The 20,566-nt window shown below is 41.7% G+C and overlaps 1 protein-coding gene across 2 annotated transcripts in view; it reads right to left on the reverse strand.

Moving 5' to 3' along the window:
- Positions 1 to 2,861: 2,861 nt before the first annotated feature.
- cnih3 (cornichon family AMPA receptor auxiliary protein 3) overlaps positions 2,862 to 20,566 on the reverse strand; it is a gene marked incomplete at both ends in the record, with an annotated part of 96,256 nt that continues 78,551 nt past the window's right edge. Inside the window, 3 exons of one of the 2 annotated variants that reach the window (XM_080453221.1) lie at positions 2,862 to 2,895; positions 12,449 to 12,592; positions 18,012 to 18,124. In XM_080453221.1, coding sequence (XP_080309347.1) covers positions 2,862 to 2,895; positions 12,449 to 12,592; positions 18,012 to 18,124 — 291 coding nt within the window. Of the gene's footprint in view, positions 2,896 to 10,816; positions 10,845 to 12,448; positions 12,593 to 18,011; positions 18,125 to 20,566 lie in introns of those variants that run through there. The other variant, XM_080453222.1, reaches the window with a different exon arrangement.

Below are 20,566 nucleotides of genomic sequence, written 5' to 3' on the forward strand. Positions count from 1 at the left end.
TCAGAATCCCTGTACATGCACTCACACATGCACACACGTGCATGCACACACACACACACACACACACACACTCTCTTATTCAAGCGCATGCACATCAGAAACCTCCCCCCACACACACATACAGTACGTTAACAGAGAGAGACATACTCAGCCATACAGGCGGAACACACACATACCGTACATAGAGAGACATTGTCCATATTATGTGTGTGTTCAGCCTGTATGTTTAACTGTACAGTACATGTACACATTCACACATAGACTGTACCAGCAGGGAGTTGGGGGGCTCCAATATGGACACTGGGAAGACAGGCTGTCACCAATCTGTCACTGTCACACTCTCAGACACACTCACACCGAGATTATCTCCGCGGACACACACACACACACACACACACACACACACACACACACACACACACACACACACACACACACACACACACACACACACACACACACACACACACACACACACACACACACACACACACACACACACACACACACACAGGGGTGAAAACATAATCTACATCCAGAGATAAATATACATAAATAAAAACATAATTGATGTCACATAATTATGCAAATGCAGCGTTGCAAAATAAACATCCAAGTTGTCCCTTTTTAAAATAGTTAAACTTTATTTCATATACAATGAGCTCTAAATTCACTTCGGGTGGTCACGTACACAGTAAGGGTATAAAACTCTTTCATTTGAATAAGATAAATCAGAAAAGTGTTGGGCATTCATGTCTGGTCCTTGAATAATTCTTACTGTAGCTAATGAGAGATACTGGAAAGATGGTGACAGACTTACAGTATACAGTAGTCAGAATAACGAGCCTGGATTCAACAAAAGAAAAACAAAAGAAACAAAAAACTGAAAGCAGGTTTACAGAGAGAGAGAGAGAGAAAGAGAGAAAGAGAGAGAGAGAGAGGGGGGGATCAGCATCACTCTCATAAGATCTTGTAATATTTAAATTTCGTCACTGTTTGGTGGAAACCTTGTATGTCCAAAAACATTACTTTTCAGGAAATGGAAAGAGAACGCGTTGTGAGCTTGTAGATCTGTACATTTCACTACTTTTGTGTGAATTCTTGTATATGACCTACATAAAAAAAAGAAAAACATAAAAACTTAAAATATGGAGATTTCTGTCCAACAGCAATAATTTGTTGGTAATGCATGTTGAATACATCTGGGGGAAAAAAATTCAATAAGGATATAGAGCATGGAGGAAAGCTTGCAATACCTCATGTCTTTCAATAGTGAATACATTATTTTCTAATACCGAAGTAACGAGTTAATGATAAATTTTGGTCCGCAGCAGAAACAGAAGTTCACATTGTTTCCCCATTTGAAAGCAAGGGCCGGAGAGTTCCTTGATACGTTGGAAGACCATCACCCGTTTTGGCTAAGACTAACGTAGAGAAGTATCTTTAACATAGCCAGGATATTGCAAATATGTGTGCAAGATCATAGATACTATTTGTGCAAAGAATTTGTGCTCTCTTCTACTATAAAACGCTTCGACAAGTTTTCCTTTTTTTTTCGTAGTATAATTTTGTATCATTAGAAAAGTTATTTCCACTATAGAACGACACCAGGACAAACACGAGTGGTTCAAAGTCATCTGATGTATAGAATGCTGCTTCCATAGAACACAGTTCAGTTAAAAATGCCTGTTCGTTTTAAGAATACACCAAAATGCACACTTCACAAAAGCCATTCACATACATGTTTATGTAAAGAAAACACACAGGCCGTGGGTTCGTTCGTGCCGTCCAAGTTAAAAATACAGAAAACATTCACTGACCCTGTGTGTTCTCTCTCAGAGCAGTTCCCCCCTCCCCTCCTCTGTACAATGTGATCTGGTCATCCTTCCATCACCCACCCACCCATCCATCCATCCATCCATCCGTTCATCCATCTGTCCCTGTTTTCTGGTTCACCAGTGAAGCTACGGTTGGTGAGACCTTGATGGAGGAATGGCTGAGAAACTGGTCCTGTCCGCGTCGAGCTGTGGGGCTGGGCTGGGCCGGGCCAGGCCGGGGCTGGACTGTGCTTGTTACCATGCTTTTCTGTGCCTGAGACAAACGCTGTGCAAATGCTACTGGTGCTAGCCGCACCCATTAGGGCTAATCCATACTTCGGTGGAAAAAAGTGTCACGCGCCGCACCGCTCGTCACATACGACACATTTTTCATTTTCAACTCTTTTTTTCCCCCGTTGAAAATGCGTCATGATGCTTGAGTGGTGCGCCGCGCCACGCTTTTTCACTGAAGCATAAATTAGGCTTTAGGTGAGGGGTACCGGCATCACTACTGTACAACTGTTACTGTATGCACTGCCGTGAATCCAGAAAAAGGATGGAGGCTGTCAGATATACAGTATGTGTGCGCATGTGGGTCAATGTGTGTGTGTGTGTGTGTGTGTGTGTGTGTGTGTGTGTGTGTGCGTGTGTGTGATACAAACATTGGCCAGGCAGTGATTGACTTGATTCTGTGGTCATACGACCCAGTCGGACTGTAAACAGCGGTAGTATCTAGTCTTTATGTACAGTACATTTTGGGGACAGTGGAAAAAATGGGTACTGGGGTGAGAGGTGGAGCCTTCATGTTTTGAAACACACGTCCATGAATGGGGGGCGGGGGGTGTCACAGAACAGAAGCTGTGACCGTCAAAGGGTCCGACAAAGGGCTCGGTTTGGTTTGGCTTCACAGCAAAATAGTTGTTCTTGATGTCTCTGTTTGTGTTGCGCACCCAACCTTCAAAATTCCGGAACAGGCGACGACAGTCTGTGGTACAGTGTGTCCAGAGGTTTAATGTCTCTCTGGTTTGGCTGACAGTTCAGCTGTTATGAGGTAACCAAGGAGAAGGAGTAGATCATACTGAAAGAGAAGAAGAAGAGTGCAGCAAGAAACAGGAACTCAGTCGACAGTTGATGTGATTCGGAAAAACAGATGGTGACAAAGACAACACATTTGAAACAACCGTTTGAACGTAATGTAGCATCTAAAGGCCAGTCCACACCAATGCAACTCCTTACAACGCCTTGCAACCATTATCCCCAATGGCAGTTGCAAGGAGTTACATTGGTGTGGACTGGCCTTAAAACTGTTTTGTTTAAAGGAGTTGTGACTAGTTGCATTGGTGCGGCCTTAAAAATTGAATGTTTTCTATTTGTGTGTGCGTGTGAGAGAGAGAGAGAGAGAGAGAGAGAGAGAGAGAGAGAGAGAGAGAGAGAGAGAGAGAGGAGAGAAGAGAGACAGAGAGACAGACAGACAGACAGACAGACAGACAGACAGACAGACAGACAGACAGACAGACAGACAGACACAGAGAGAGACAGAGAGACAGAAACAGAGAGACAGAGAGAGGATTGGGTGGTCTAGTGTTTGATTGGTCTGTGGTTAGTTTGTCCATGTTTCTTCTGTCTGCCTTCATCCCAGTTTTAATGGAATCTCTTTAATTGACAATTTGAACTATTTGTTCATACAGGCCTTTTCATTTGCAAAAGGACATATTTTTCCTTTCTGGAGAGCTACCTAAGCAAAACACTGTGAGGGGAATTAGAAATAAAATATTCTCTATTCATCTCAGTTAGCTAATACCAAATGTTTTTACATTTCTGTCCCTTTGAAGAACTGGGCTAGATATAAAAACGTACAAATTAAGTAGGTTACAAAAGAACCTGAAGATGTCTAGGCACAATCCAATTCAAAGCATTCTCTTTTCTTCATTTAAATGAACACACAGACTAACATACTGGATTGTCTTTACTTTGGAGACTTCATTTTGTTAGCATTAGATGTTAATATCAAAGTTGGTAATTTTGTCCAATCTGTATGGTAGAGTATGTTAATATAATATAAATTATACAATTGTGACACAGGATCTGACACATAGTTTGACCTGATGGTCAAGACTCAATTTCTCCCCTGAGCAAGCAGGCAGGCTAGCTCATTGGTAAAGGTTTCAGCACTTGCATAGGAAACCGGGTTCAAGTCTCATATTATTTAGAGAGATGCCAAACAAAGCCAGGTTCCACTGTGACCCACTAAATGAAAACGGCTATATATTGCATTTATGGTTGCTGAAGGAAAATCAAAAATAGTTTTTCTTCAATAATGTGACATGTTTTTCTAATTAAAATGATTAAATAAATAAAAGTACCAGTGGTTACCCAGGGACAGAAATTTGATTGGCTTTTCCTCGACTTTCCCATGATTTTTCATAACATTGTGGGGTTTTACAGCCCAAAAAATGTGGTAAAAAAAAAAATAAGAAATCCTTCCTGGCATGTGTATGCTGTTTTTCGGAAAAGTCATTAACACTCAGTATACAGACCTGCAGAGGCCATTGTCCCTACTGTGGGAAAGCAGTGATTGAATGCAAAATGATTATCATAAAGCCACCATGTAATGCAATGGATGCGCGTGGAAAAAGCCATGCAACACATCTCTGTAGATTCCTGTAAGAAAACCCATGATTTAAAAATGCCATATAGCCTATTCCACAAATTCAGAAAAAATAGCTAGCAAGCTAGCAAGAGAGCTAGAGAGCTAGAGAGCTAGAGAGCTAGAGAGCTAGAGAGATAGATAGATAGATAGATAGATAGATAGAACATACTATGACAGTGTGAACATGAGAGAGTAAAAGAGAGGGAGAAGAGAGAGGGTGTATTAACGAAGTGATGATCGTCCCTCTGGGACTAATCTCCCTTCCATCCATCTAGATTCCTCAGGGCCAGATGCATCATTAGTGCATCTTTCAGTAACCCTTTAAATAACAGCACATTCATTTCACACTACATAATAAGACATTAGCTAAGCGTATGCTAAATTATAAGCTTGTTGTGGGAACTGCAGGAACAGCGAAGAGGGAGACGAGCCAATGTTTTTACATTATTATTGCAATATTGTCCAATTTTCATTACAGAGGGATCGCCAAACGCAGTCAAGGCCAGTTGAATGATAAAGCTGCAGCGTAAAGAACATACTGTGTACAGTAGCTGCCATAAAAATATAAGTATATACTGTACTATTTATGGCATTATAAGACACATTATCAACTCATTCAGTGCCACAGGACGTCTAAAACGTCCAGTGGTATATAAGCCCCGAGTGCCACTGGACGTCTAAAACGTAAAAAAAACATGTTCAGAACCCAAGATATGATGATTTGAAGATTTGCTGCTCCATTCACTCTTTGTTTAACTTCTTACTGAAAAAGGCTGTATCTCGGCTCCTAAGCACTTTTTTTTACAATGAATTTTGGCTGTGGCACTCAGAGCCAAAATTCCATAAATAAGCTGGGCACTGAATGAGTTAATAGTGTAGATTCCTTACACTGAATAAAATGCAAATATCTATTAAACTATCTATAACTTCATCCTTTGATATTTGTTTTTGTCTCTCTTAGCAAAAAAAACGTAGTCATTACATTTCATATAAAATACTGCTATTTTACTGGTACACACAATAATAATGTGTGGTTGTCACAAAATCCCAAGGCACACAGGCTTGTCTCATGGCACGACTGGTATAGTACTTGCCAACGTGTCGTCACCACGGGGGGGGGGGCGTGGCATAGTAGCTGCAGACATACTTGTGGGGGGGTAATGCTAAGTCAACCTGTTTATACCCCACCAAGACGTCCGCGCTACAAAATGACACTTGTTGACGCCCCTTCATGATTTTTTTGGTACGCACTATAGAGAATTCTGTTCTGACCTGTCACACGCCAACCGGGCCATGTGAAAGGTACAGGGAATTTGAATTGGTTGACAATACATTTTTGACAGTATAAAGATGCTTTGATTTGAGACAGGATCCAATTTTGCACGGTCCAACCTTGTGGACCGTGCAGTCTTGCATAATAATGTGTGATGATGTGAAATACATTCGAATTCCCTGCACAAGCTATGTACAGTCACTTTTAACGAATGGCACTTAACAGTCATATGTTTGCTGTGCCAACCTGGAGTTTTGACTTTATTAGTGTATGAAGAGAGACTTTCGCTTGATTAGTCTGTAATTTACAGTAGTTTTTGGGCAACCTAATGGTATTGTCCCTCAGGAATGTATCCATTTACCTGTTCTTAGGGCAGAGGTTTTCAATGAGCTACATGATGCAAGAGACAATTTGGGAGATATGTTATGAGGTAAGAAATTCAGCAGCTTCTACTTGTCACATATGCTTGACTGAAAGTTGTTTTCTAAATAAATCCTGCCATGTTTCAGTAAAAAATACTGTCTCTAATGTCCCTCTAAGTTACTGGTAGACATGTCATAATTTCTGCTAACTAGGGTGGAGCTGTCCCTTCTCAACCACTTTAAATTGCCCCCCTGCTTGCCATAAATGTTCTGCACTGATCTCTCTTGTTGTGTGACAGATGCTGCTCGTTTCCTGATCCATTAGCTTTAAGCGTCTGGCTAATGAGCCGAGGCTAACCTTGCCATTGTAATTGGAAGGGCGAGGCTGCAGGACCCAGGTCTTTGATTTCCCATCAACTGAAAGGTTTTAATACTTAATTGGTGATAAACGAAAGTGGGATATGACGTGTGTGTGCACGTCTCTGTGTCTGTGTGTACAGTACACATGTGAGTCTGGGTGTGTGGGTGCGTTCGTGTGTGTGTGTGTACTTTGTGAGGACATGGGACAGTTCTTTCATGCCAGGGAAGAACATGATACGACAAAAGGTAAAGACAGCAATAGATTGTACGTTCATCCACTACAGTTCACAAGGCTGCTTACTAGATGCACTGGGAACAGGTGGCGCTGTCTTTAACCTGAAGTGTTAAAGGGATAGTTCACCCAAACAAGTTCACCCAATCTATCGATTAGTCACCCCATGGAGACTTGAATTCATGGATCAAATTATTGGCTTAGGAATGCGACAAAAACAAAAAAGAATCCATGAATTCAAGTCTCTATGGGGTGACTAATTGATAGAGAAAAAAAGTCCTTTTGGGGGGTGAACTATCCCTTTAATTGATCTGAGCCAGTGTTGTGTTGTGTCAGTGAAGACAATAGAGGTAGAACCTTGGTCAGACCAATGGTCAATCACTTCAGCTTCACCTAATTTATCTCAGTGGGAGGTAGATCACAAATCACAAATATAAAAACAGAGAGAGACAGAAACACGTCATTCACATCAAACTCCATTACAATGACACATGAGGTTCAGGAAAAAGGAGATAAAGAAGAGGTCAGAGGATTTAAGGTCAGGTGCTGAGGGAAACTCCAATTCTCAGGCAGGGCTTCACGACCAACATCATCATCTAGCTGTGAAAGGAGAGAAACCTAAAGACTGATTTATATTCAGGTGAGTCTCCCACTGCGCAAGGCTACTATCTTGTTTATCAGCTAGTTTCAGTATAACTAAGTATAAACTAGGTGTAAGACCTCACCTGGGGTTTAGGGTCATTAGAAATCTCTGTATTTATTAGGCCTGGGCAAGATAATAAAGCAGTGTTGAACATGGTAGAATCTTGGGTTGTACAGCTGCAGTATGTAGGCAAGATTTAAGTCCAAATATTGTCCATCATTGCTATCTGTTGCTTCTGTGCTCTGAGATCAAAGAACAAGTAGTTATTCCATTCACTAACCTTTAGCGCATCGACGAAAGCAAATAAAGCAGATGATGTTATTAAACATTTTTGCCTATTAAACTGTTATTTGGATAGTGGTGGTGTAAGCACATTATCCATCTGTGGGCTTTTGATTAAGTACAGTATGAACGAAGTATTATTATTTATGCACTAACATTACATCCCATAGGCTAATATGCAACTTAATGGACTGCAATATAGCGATCGTAAAGCAAATTGTCAGCAAATGATACAAATGCAGAAGATAATAGTGGGACAGGCCACCTCGACAAGTGAAAATATTTGAAAACATATTTAAATTGATTTTTCTGCCCAGGTCTATTGAAGGCTCTTTGGCTTTGGCTTGCCTTGGTTTCCCTGCCATGGGCAGATGGACTAAATGAAGAGTTATAGAGCAATTCCACCAGATCATCTGCGCAAGACGAGCTCGGCTGAGCAGCCAAAGGGATTCTAAATTGCCCATCACCCAGGTGTGAAGGAGACACAGAAAATCACTGGCATGGAGTTGTGTGTGTTTTTCGCACACATATGCGACAGTACAGAATAGCTGTGTGTGTACTGTATATGCAGCCATGTGTGTGCAAAGCCATATTATGCATCAATCTAGACGTGCAACGTTTATTTTCTGACACAGGAACAAAAGGTCTTGGGGTTAAGAGTTGAGGTGCTTGATTTGATGCTGGGGAAGAATTCTGGTTTGGGGAAACAGTGCCAAGTGGGAGACAGTATCACAAATCAGGAAAACCCATGGGTCAGGCTTTTAGACAATTCATTTCCAACACAACAATTCAAATATGCAAATATGAATTCATTTCACGATGTTATTAATTTAATATACAATATGTTTATAATTTGTGTTATAATTTAAGTCACAATAGCCTTTATCATACAGTCAGAGAAGGCCATTGTGCTGTTACAAGATGTATCATGGTTAACATTTTGAGGTTCTTCTGAATTGCTAAGAAACTACAATCAATCACTGAATTGATGCATGTGAAAATGAACTGACTGTCCACCCTGCAGTACAGACATTTGTAACTCACTGCTGCTGCTGTTGTTGGTGTATGAAACAACACATCCACTCCAAAATAAGCTGGTGCAGCACAGGAATGAGATGGGATGGAAAAGCAAGATGATCAAGTAGAAGATGACCGATGGGTTAAAAACCGACTTAGCTGCAACACCAAACAAAGCCAATGATGCTAGCTCATTGTTTGCATGTTTAAATGGTAAATCAATGTGTGTGAAGTTGTTAACATCCATTATAACAAGAGAGTAATCATGTTTACGATTGTTGTATTGTTAACTACTGACAAAGTGAGTACAAACAGTATTACCTATATGTTATCTATTATCTATTAATTAATTACTCATCCATTTAACAATTCTCTGTGCTTTGAGCTAGCCTTGGTTGGCCCAATTAACCTCCTTTTAGATAAGAGAGCTTCTTATTGTAAGATATAAAATATATAGTATGTTCTAAGAATGCTACCAAAATCATGTTTTGTGTAATCTGAGATCTACTGTACAGTGGTCCAGTTACTGCACCAATCTTTTATCCAAATCTGACAGCCCAGTGGCTAATAAACGGTGACTGTACTTGTGCGTGATATGTTTTGGGAATTTTAATTTAATTAGAGATTCGGGCCACTACACGGCCCTCACATCTAGAGTTCAGACCGCTGCGCGGCCCTCACACCTACGTCGCACAGCCGATCTGACTGATATGCAAATATATGGATATCTCTGTATCTGTCAGTCCTTGTCCCGTTTATGCCCATAGATGGAAATCTCTGATGTCATCAGTATATTCCCATATATGGGCATGCCCCCTTTTGTGCCCATATATGGAGGAGCTGACAGATTTTTTCGCACCTGATGCCATGACGACACATTGAGGTTAGACAACACACTCCATAATTGGGCGTAGCTGCATTGGGAATTCCTTGTATGGTTATGGCTGAGTCATGGTTACATGAGTGCGACGTCAGAGGTTTGCGTGCTGGCCGGCCGGCCCGCCGACCGGCCCGACCGGTCCTCCCTTAAGCCAATTTTAATATAGTATTGGAGATGGTGCATGGAAAGCACTCGTAATATGCAGGTGTCTTTGGTTGCAAGTAGGCGTGCCGAACCAGAATAACAACACAAGCAGAACGTTGGAATCTATGCAGTTAAATTGATTAATCTTTAGTTCCTGCTTTATTGACAAGTCAAACCAAACAATATTTTGTAATTTCATAATTGGTGCGTCTTTGTACTGTCAGTGCGGACAGCATTAGTGTTTTCTTGTCATGCTTTTTTTTTTTTTTTTTTTTTTTAAATAATTCTTTAACAGTTTTTGCTGTATTTACAGAAATTAAACCTAAAGCAGAGGCAGGATGCGTGGCATGACGGGAGTCGTATTTGAGCTTGTGTGGTTAGTGCACTAATTGGCTGTGCTACGCCAGCCATACTTGTTTTAAAATCTGTTCTTGTCACTCCACTACTAACACTTTTGAAATATACGCTTCTTTTCGTCTTTACTGTATTTTGACTTGTTTTAAGAAAAGTAAAGCAACACCAGATCAAATGATTTGGATGGATACTTTTGACAGTGAACATTCAGAACAGAATAATGACTATATCTATCACCATTATTCATGATGTTGTTTTTCTACCTGTGTGGTACTGCTGTGATAAACATATTAACCATGCATATCCGAAGTTGGAGCTACTGTAATGACTAATTACACAACTATCATTATCCTACAAATGTGTAATTCTTATGTGCTGATATGTTATACCACAGCATTATCACACACATACAAGCACAACTCCATGTTAAAGTTCCAATCCTTTTGGGTTGTGGGATCATGGGAAAAAAATAATAATCTATGAATAAAGAAACCATTTCGGAATGCTACATTTTATTTCTAACTCGCAAAGTAATCAAAAAGCTAAGAATAAGGTTTCAATAAAAGTATTTCGAGTTCAGTTCAATGCCAATGGCCAACTAGCCACAACAGTCCCTATTGGCACAACATGATATGCCTATACACAGTATAACAGGCCAAAGACTGTTGGGACCATGTGGGTGACCATTATGGCTCGCGGCAGATTTCCGCGAAGAACAATGCTATACTCTCTCGATTTCATAGCTCAAAAGGGCAAAAATATAAGGATTGTACCTTTAAGGTGTTTCCACTGATAAGACCTATTAGAGGGATATGTCCAGGTTCCACACACTGTAGCATTCATACAACACATGGGACAAGAATCCATAATGATTAATAACATGGTTATTACACTTCAGTCTGTTCTCATGCCTCACTCTGCATATTTTGCTGCTTGGGTCAGTGACTTTGGCATCCACATGCTGACACCATTGGCAACCTTTTGCATACTACGTTGACTCCAAAAAAATGAGGCCCGCTCGCCGATGGAATGAGGACCATGTGGATTCCAAGTTGTCCATTTGGACTGTAACATTAATACTACCCAAAACCATTATCCTAAACCAATCCTTTACTCTAACCAGTGGCTTATTGTCGGTATCAGCTGAGCAATGAGGGAATTTACAAGGCACTAGACCAGAGAGATGGATTGCTGAGCTGGAGAGGCCTACTGTATGACGAGCAATGGACCACAATGGAAATAAACCTCTGGCCTTTTTGTGTTTTATCCTTTTGATGATGGTATGTATTTTTACATGTTTATTATCAATAAAGAGGTCAAAGCCTAAGTTAGTTACCCAAGCTGTGCTTCTCATACACTGAGTGGGCGGTGTCCGGGAATGAACCCAGAACCTTGCGATGCAATAGAAAACACTCGACTGTCTGAGCCACCTGGACTAACCTGAACCTAGAACTCTGCCTAAACTTAAAAACTCCAAGTCCAAATGGTTTCATCGCCAAATGGCATGATGTCAACATAGTATGCAGAAGTTTGGCCTCAGCATCAGAATGTAGACGCCAAAGGCACCTGCCCAAGCAGAAAAATAAAAGGCATAGAGGTGAGAGCACATTGCAAGCACACATGGGGAGCTTTAGAGAAGTTACAAATATAAAGTAGCAAGGCACACTGTTCAACAATACACAAGTTAAATACATTGCAGTCTTGCTGAAATCATCCAAAGTTTTACCAGTGGTCTTAACATATTTTTCTTTGATTACAAATACACACTGACAAGCTCAGCAGGAGTCACCATGTAGGTTATGCTAGATTAGTCAATCATAATGAAGTATTAAGAGTCTACAACATTTCATGAAGAAACACTGAGGTTTAATAGCTCAGCTAAAACTATGCCTTTGTGGCATTTAATCTATTGAAATGAAATCCCAGTCCCACAGCTGTTTCCTACAGAGTAATAATCAATGCATGTCTTAAGACAATCAAAAGGTTTTCATGTTATGGTTTAATGCAGTTAATTTTGGAGACACTTCTTATCCTCCATCCACCGTTAAGCAGTTTTCAATATCTCATGCACACTTTGCCATTTCCTCACTGTACATAAGCTCCAGTTGTCACACTGTAACAGTAAGCGTGACTGATACTAGCCTACAGTTGGGAAAGATGCATGTGATTTTGAAAACAACTCACATTTTTACTGCACTGACACAAGCTTTAACGTTGGAACCAACTTCTCCAAAACAAAAGCATTGACACGGAAGCTTCCCGATTATCCCATGGAAATTGGTACCGCAGAGTAATGCAGCTAGATATTTCACATATTTATCCAAAAGTATGTATATATTGTTTGTTTCCAATACAGCATTCACATTTTTATTAGAATACATATAACAACAACCCCCCGCCCCGCTCCCCCCCCCCCCCCACACTGAAGGCTCACCAATAGAGATAGTAGATGAAGGAGAGAACGAAGAAGGACAATTTGCACCAGGCCTCCTTCATGCAGAACTTGAGCGTGTCGCCGTTCATTACTGATGCCGGGTCGTAGAGAAGCTCCTTGGTGTCCGTTGGGCTATGGAAGTACCTGCCACAGGGGGCAAAGACCACACCACGGGTAGTAGACCCGTTCCACACACCCAGGGGAAAGGGAAAACAACGGACGACAGACGAAGGGAGGGAGGGAACGCGGAGTTGGGAGATACAGTAGGAGATAAGATGGAAGGAGATAAGATGGGAAAAGATGGCATGATGAGTTATGTCATGATGAGTCATCATGCAGCAGACCTGGGACCAACTGTAGTTGAATGTTTGACCGTTTACATGGTGGCCATTTTGCTCTTACATCGTACCCCCGCCGACTGAGTATGGTCAATAGCTTGTGGGAGACTTGGGGAAACTATCCCCAATGAGGAGTGCTTGGTTTGTCTCACCTTGCATGTGGTCTGCCCCGTTGTTGAGTCCACTTAAATGTCCAGCAAGTTGAAAGAAGTGGGCCTTAGTGACTAGATATTCAAATAAACTTTTACCCAGGTCTGTTATGCGATCACACATATCAGGGTTTTTCGTTTCTTAATCCAGTCAGCTCAGAATATAAATTAACCATTACATTAAATTATTTCTCAATTATGTTATTATATTTATTTATTTTTACTTTTTTCTCCCAATTTAGTAATTCTGCCAATTCCCACTTTCCCTTGTACTGTAGTCCCTTGTCGCTGCTACTGTTTATAATTGTTTTTAGAGAGGGTTTAGACAAGCTGATGCAAGTCTCCAGCAGATTCTTTTCACCTGACAGAGAGGAGTTCCACCTGGACGTAACACATGTGGAGAGACACACTAGTGGAGTGACAGAGATCATCTCCCCCACCCTCGAATGTGGCCAATTGTGTTCTTTGGAGTGCGAAGCCAAAGATTCAAACAACTAATCCAATTTTTTTTATTATCAATGGACCCTTCGCTAAGCCCCACCCACCCCACTCTGTGACTGGTGGTGCGAGTTAGTCACACCCAGGCCTGGCACAATCTGCTTCTCACCCATTGACTTGCATGTTAAATGACGGCTTTTCCCCTTAAAAATAATCGATCATTTCAGCAGCAAGAGCTTCAAAATCTCTTCTAAATCTAGTCAACAAGGCCTGCAGTAGGCTATTGACTGGAAAAATGTGCATGACATTATTTCAATAAGCTAAAAACACGGGAAATGTTAGAGGGAGTAATAGCCATGGATACACGACGGTCGTCTGTCTCGACCATCATGGATAAACTTCAACCTGGTGTTTGCACTTTCTCCATTTACGGCCCGTACATCTACAGAAACGTTCATATTTCAAATATAAAGTGTTTATCCCATGGCCACGGATGTTGCATTTATGTACGGGCTCTCAAAAGTAACCGTATCATCCGTATAGTTCAATAAAAAGCATTTTAATCTGATCGGTGGCCATTTTCTTCATGTGCTTTCAACTGCGTGACCCTATCGGTTGGTAAGTGTATTGCACTCTGATACATTATAACTCCATGAGAAAATGGCCACCGATCGGATTAAAATGCTTTTTATTGAACAATACAGAATATACGGGTACTTTTGAGAGTCCCGTGCATAATTGTAACATCCGTGGCCATAAGGTAAGCACTTTATATTTGAAATTTGAACGTTTATATAGATGTACGGACCGTTAATAGACAAAGTGCAAACACCAGGTTGAAGTTGATCCATGACTGTAACAGGAGTTTTCATTCATTTCAGACTACAGTAGCAGTTAATAAATAGACGAACAAATGAATGTACTTTCACGTGCGGAATCCGAAACAGGCAGCGCTGTGATTCTGAATTTTGTTACGATTACGGTGATTAGTATTATAGACACCACCTGGGCGAGTGAGTCGTGTAACTTTCCTGACGTTAAGCTGTATATGTGTTCAACAACACAGCCAGCCATGCAGCCTTGCAGTTTAAGTGCATATTTCAGCTTGGGAAAAGAACCCTCCAACGGTTTGGGTACGTGGAATCTGTTGCTGGTTCATATAGTCACCATTGCGTTATCGTGGTATTCTTGCTATTATGTTGCAAATGAATGTGTGTGTGCGGCGAAATAACATTGACAGCTATGGCAGGTGACGAAAGTTTGCCAGACCTATGCCAGGCTGACAACGGTTGCTAAGCTGGCATTGGACAATCGCTTTTGGGGTGGGGTTTAGCAAAGGGTCCATTACATATTTTGTAAGTAAAATAAGTCTATTTTCTTGAGTGCAAGTTATCCTGCTGACTGAACTGAAACTGAAACTCCACCCATTAGTAGAATTAATTTGAGTTATTATTCCTATTCAAAAAAAGACTTACTCATAAGAAGACTTCAATTTCATGGTGGATTTTCTCTATAATTGAACCCAACATGGATAGAAATGAATTGGATACCTTGTAATAGTTGGCTTATGTACAAGTAGAGAAACATTCATAATGGACTGGGTGAGTAAAAATGGCGAGTCATTAGACCTACACATCCTGTCCCACAGCACGTGATTCCAAACATGCAAAAGTGATGCTTGGACACCTTGCATTGTCGGACAGGCGATGGCCTCAAACAAGGATGTCGACATCTTTATGCACCTGGCCTATTATTCAGGATTTATGCTAACGGATGACTTATGCATGTACATATAAAAGTACATTTGACTGTTCACAATGACTGCAAGATGGCTGTACATTTTGCTGTTTGTAACTGGCAATGTGGACCCACTTGTTCAAGACAAGTGGGGTCAATAGATGGCTCATGCAGGTAGAGTATGACATATTCTCTCATGTAATGTATGTGAGAATGCATTTTCATGTATTTTGAGTGTGATAAAGGGGTTTGAGTCATGAGTCAAGAATTCCCATGTATGCCCATAACAGATACATGCTCAAATGGCTGAATATAACACATAGTCTGATAATACAACTATTACAATAGTAGCTGATACTGATTACTGCAAAACAATGGGTTCTTTAGTGTTTGCCCTGAGAAAGAGAGATAACACAAGAACCACAATACAGAATCTGTCTAATCATGTGACATAATTACATCTCTGTCTCACGCACGCACGCACGCACGCACGCACGCACGCACGCACGCACGCACGCACGCACGCACGCACGCACGCACGCACGCACGCACGCACGCACGCACGCACGCACGCACACACACACACACACACACACCCCCCCCCCCCCCCTACTGTATATGTTGTATCGAGCCTACAGCGAAGCTACAGCTCATACAGGCTTCAAGGGTTATTTACTCAGGTAACTCTCAACATGAAAAAGAAATAACCCCCACCACGTGTAGATCATATTGAGAGGTTATAGGCTGATGATAACGCTACAAGACATCGTTATTACGGTAGACGTAATCCATCAATGTTTGCTATCGTAGATTGTAATTTCACGCAATGGTAAGTTTCACGGTAGCGGGGGGATACTTGTCTGTTGATGGATTATGCCAATGGAACCTAACGTGAATAATCCCTGAACCTAAATCATATGGATGTAACCGTTTTAAGTTCACAAGTAGAAAAATTGTGTAGAATCTTTTACAGCTATAAAAAGTTAGATATTATTGTTTTTGTCATGTGACTCTTGAATACCCTTTAAATTCTTCTAAACATAATGAAGGACTTTGTTCAGTTTTGCCACTTTTTTGGGCTAGTTGGAAAATCCTTCCTTTTTAGAATTCACAAAACGATACAGTGCCATTGTCATGCCGTTGTATACTGTGCGGGGAGACTTTCATATGCGCACATGCACGTTCTAGAATGCGCGCACACACACACGCACGCACGCACACGCGAGCGCGCACAGGCTCTTTTTGTAGAAAAACATTATACACATTGTTGAGCACCAGCATGCAAAGACATATGGAAGGACTAACGCTCTCTGTTCCGCCTATAAGCCCAGCAATCTCTCTGTTTATTCAGCTCCTTATCGCTCCCTCGCTCTCTCCTCCAAGTAACCTTGTAAATATTAGATGTCTTTCCCCTTCTCTGTCTTTTTCTCTATCTCTCTCTTTCTCTCTCTCTCTTTCTCACTCTTCTCATCTCTCTGCGGTGCCTGGAGCAGCAACTGTAGCCGTTGGGCATCTGGCACAATCTACAATTAATCAGACAGCAAGGTGTTTTCCTCCTCCTCCTCTCCTCTCTTTCTCTAACATCCTCTCCCATCCCCTTCTCTATATTCCTCTCTGCTTGACCCCCGACCCTGGTCTCCTCTCTTCTGTATTTTCTCCCCTTCTGCTCGTTCACTCTCACCTCTCCTCCTTTCCGGCACACTCTCCTCTTCCAGGTCATCTCCTCCCCTCTGTCCTCCTCTTCTCCTTTCCACCTCTTATACCCCCATCCTCTCTTTTGTCTCCTCTATTGCCCCTCTATCTGTGGCACAGTGCTTCAACCAGTTCAGCTGGATACTCAACCTCAATATACTGTCAAAAGGAATGGGCTTCAAAAGCAGGGCACTCGATACCCAGAACTACCTAGAAATCATCCCATTGTTATCACCCTTATCATGCCAAAGCTATGGCCCCAGTAGGTCCCTACTGACCTACCAGGAGGCCATTCAGCCATTCTATGGGTGATTCAATGTTACCGCATGTGCTGTCACGGGCGGAGTCACATTGAAATACAGCACGAAACCCCATTCCACCACCTGCCTCGGCGGGCGTGCCTCGTTAATCATTAGACTTTCAGCCCCAACCTCCTGGGATCGAATCACGACGGAGGCGCGCCGTCAGAAGCGGACTTGAGCCACGAGAGGCACCGCCGAGCGAGCTAAGGTGAGCGAGTCGCCATGCCGAAGCGTTGCGAAGTCCGCTTCTGCCGACTCAGCACCGTCTGAGATATTGTACGATAGGCAGAGAATCGTAAATCATATTTTGGGAAAAGCGTTCGTCCCAACTGCCAATCAAAGTCGTGACAGCACATGCGCTAAGGCTGATAACGGCCTCCTAGAGCCTCCTGGTAGGCCAGTAGGGACCTACTGGACCATAGCTATGGAATGTAACGGTGATAACAGCCCCATTCAATTAGCCTTGCGTGGCCAGACTATATCACTGCGTGGATATGAGTCTGGTGCTTCTATGAGGACGTTTTTTTTCCAAGGGGCGGGATACAGTCTGGAATGAATTCTCAACGGAGCGGTGCCAGACCCAGATCGCAGAGGGCAATTTTTCTTTGCACTGGCAGATTCGTCTGGTCCCAGGCTACCATTCAATGGGATGAGAACGTGAAGATCGGCTGAGCAGATTTGTGAAAAGGGGATCTTTAACAATGTTTTACATTAAAAGTTAAACAATTTTGTCCAGAGAAGGGGTGTGATGGCACTTTGACTAGTAATTTGCTGCGAGTCCACACAAGCACACGCGCGCGCCACACACACACATACACATACACATACACACACACACACACACACACACACACACACACACACACACACACACACACACACACACACACACACACACAGTAGTTACCTCCATGTGTTGTAGAACAGCAGTGGGATGTTGAGACCTACAGTGAGCCACTCCTGAGCACACAGGAACATGACGCAGAACAGACCATGGATGGAATACTCTGGCAACACCAACTGATAGAGAACAGAGAGAGGGAGAGGAAGAACACAAGAAGAGGAAGAGAGAGAGAGAGAGAGAGAGAGAGAGAGAGAGAGAGAGAAGGAACAGAGGAGGAGACGGGAGAAGGGAATGGAGGAAGGGATGAGTAAGAGGAAAACAGTGAAGGAGAGAGGAAGAGGAGAAGTGGAGGAGAGATGAGTGGGGAGAAGACAGGTTGGAAAATAACTGATTATTCAGATCAGCAAACTGAAAAAACAAATCTCATGATTATCAAGAAGCAGAGAACAATGCATATCGATGACAAGCTCACTGACATCACCATTGGACCCTTTTCACAGTCGACATTTTGACACGTGACAGATGGTAAACACAGCTTAATGATAACATTCCTTGTGGGTGTATTTCGTACAGTAGATGTTACTGTGTGCCAGGCCAGCATGAACAACTCCTGTGCATTTAACTTCATGCTGGCACCAGTGGGACTAAAGTCACTGTTTTTCCAAGCAAGCAAGTTAACAGGTCCTCCTTAACCCATTAAGACCTGAGGCGTCCGAATGTACAAATGTCTCTAAATCCTAACAGTTGTTTTGAAAAGAAAACGTATGTTTGCTATAATATCAGTGGTTCTCAAACCTTTTCATGTGAAGAACCCCCAAAGTTATATGTATTTGGCCGCGGACCCCAATCTCAAAATATTTAGTCCCAGGGACTGAATATTCAACGATTTTGCACACATTTTTCACGATTTTTCGTGAAGATCTTATATCTGCTATTTTTTGAATAGCCAAAGAAATCTAAAAATGACACAGATGCGTTCCCGGTCTTAATGGATTAACTTCATGCTGGCACCAGTGGGACTATGTCACTGTTTTTCCAAGCATCAGGTTAACAGGTCCTGCTTAACGCTCGGGCTCATGGGGCTGCAGCCCGGGGCACGAGGCTCCAAGGGGCACACACACACTCAACCTCCCGGCAGCGGCAATTAACTAAACTCTCCCCCTGCCATCAGATGCCTTGTGCCTCGTTGCTGTATGTGTCGTGAATTAAACCAGCTCACAGAATGGATCCCGTGAGCAGCCCATACATTAAAACCTAGGTGGAGTGAATTCAGTTAACTGCTGCCTCTTTTTGTTCTGACAGTCCTTTATAGTTTTATTTTCTTTACAACACCACCATCGCAGTGGCAGATCCAGTCCACTGTCAAAGAATTAAAACGGATAAGGCCTAATCATATCTATATAATGGTTTTGCTCACGAGTCAGCAGCCAAATCAGTATGCATTAATTATACGAAAGGATCGCCCAGTCACTCCAGGACTTAAGTGAGGATGATACACAAAACCTATCAACGCGCTAAGAGGCATCAGCACTCTAATGAAGCGGTCGGACACTGCATTCTTATGCACATTCACACTCACAAAATTGGAGCTGTTTGCTAGAGCAGTTTAAAACACATCTACAATAAGTTGCTCTTGACATCTGATGTTATTGCTAATTAACTTCTCAGCTCAAAAGGAAAGAAGAGCTTCTGAGTGACAAAATTAATAGATTTATTTACTATTGTTGATCGTTGTAGGAATTGTCTGAGCTGTCTGTGATTTCCTTTCCTTGGATTATATTATTTCATCAAAACTTGTACTGGCATCATTTAAAGGTACTGTAAATTATGTTTTCTTCATTAAAGGGGTAGTTCACCCCCAAAATAACATTTTTTCTATTGATTCCTCACCACCTGGAGCCTTGAATTCATAGATATTTTTTAGTTTTTGTCACATTCCTAAGCCAATAATTTGATTTTAATAAATTTGTCCCCATTGATTCCGGTAGGAGACACAAATGCATTTGTGTCTCCTACCGGAATCAATGGGGACAAATTTATTATAATCAAATAATAAAGGAAGGAATGCGACAAAAACAAAAAAATATCCATGAATTCAAGGCTCCATGGGGTGAGTAATCAATAGAAAAAAAGTTATTTTGGGGGTGAACTACCCCTTTAAAGCAAGTGTTAAATAGCTCTATTATGCCCATGGTAATCATTGTTATAGATGATTTGTTCAGTAACAGGTGTCTCGTTGCTCCAGCTCTTTAGCAAACAGAAAAACACATTTTCAGGAAGGGATACCAATTTTATCCAAACAAGAATTGGAACGGCAACACTATAAAATTGAAGCTGATAACTTTTATTTGTGGGAGCCTCTCCGGTATTTGTGGGGTTCTCTCTCCTTACTGGATTAAATTGGTGTCCCACCTGAAAATGTTTTTTCATTTTACTAAAGCGCTAGAGAGATGGGGAGACCCCTATTACTGAACAAACAGTCTATACAGTACTATAGCAATTATTACAATATTATTAGAATATACAGCTCTAACCTTTTAACAACACCAACAACAAAGCATTTTGTTTTACAAAAAAATCACAGCACCTGTAATGTAACCAACATAATGTTATTAGAT

Source organism: Gymnoscopelus braueri (assembly GCF_963280865.1).
Source record: "Gymnoscopelus braueri genome assembly, chromosome: 16".
NCBI classification, from domain to species: Eukaryota; Metazoa; Chordata; class Actinopteri; order Myctophiformes; family Myctophidae; genus Gymnoscopelus; species Gymnoscopelus braueri.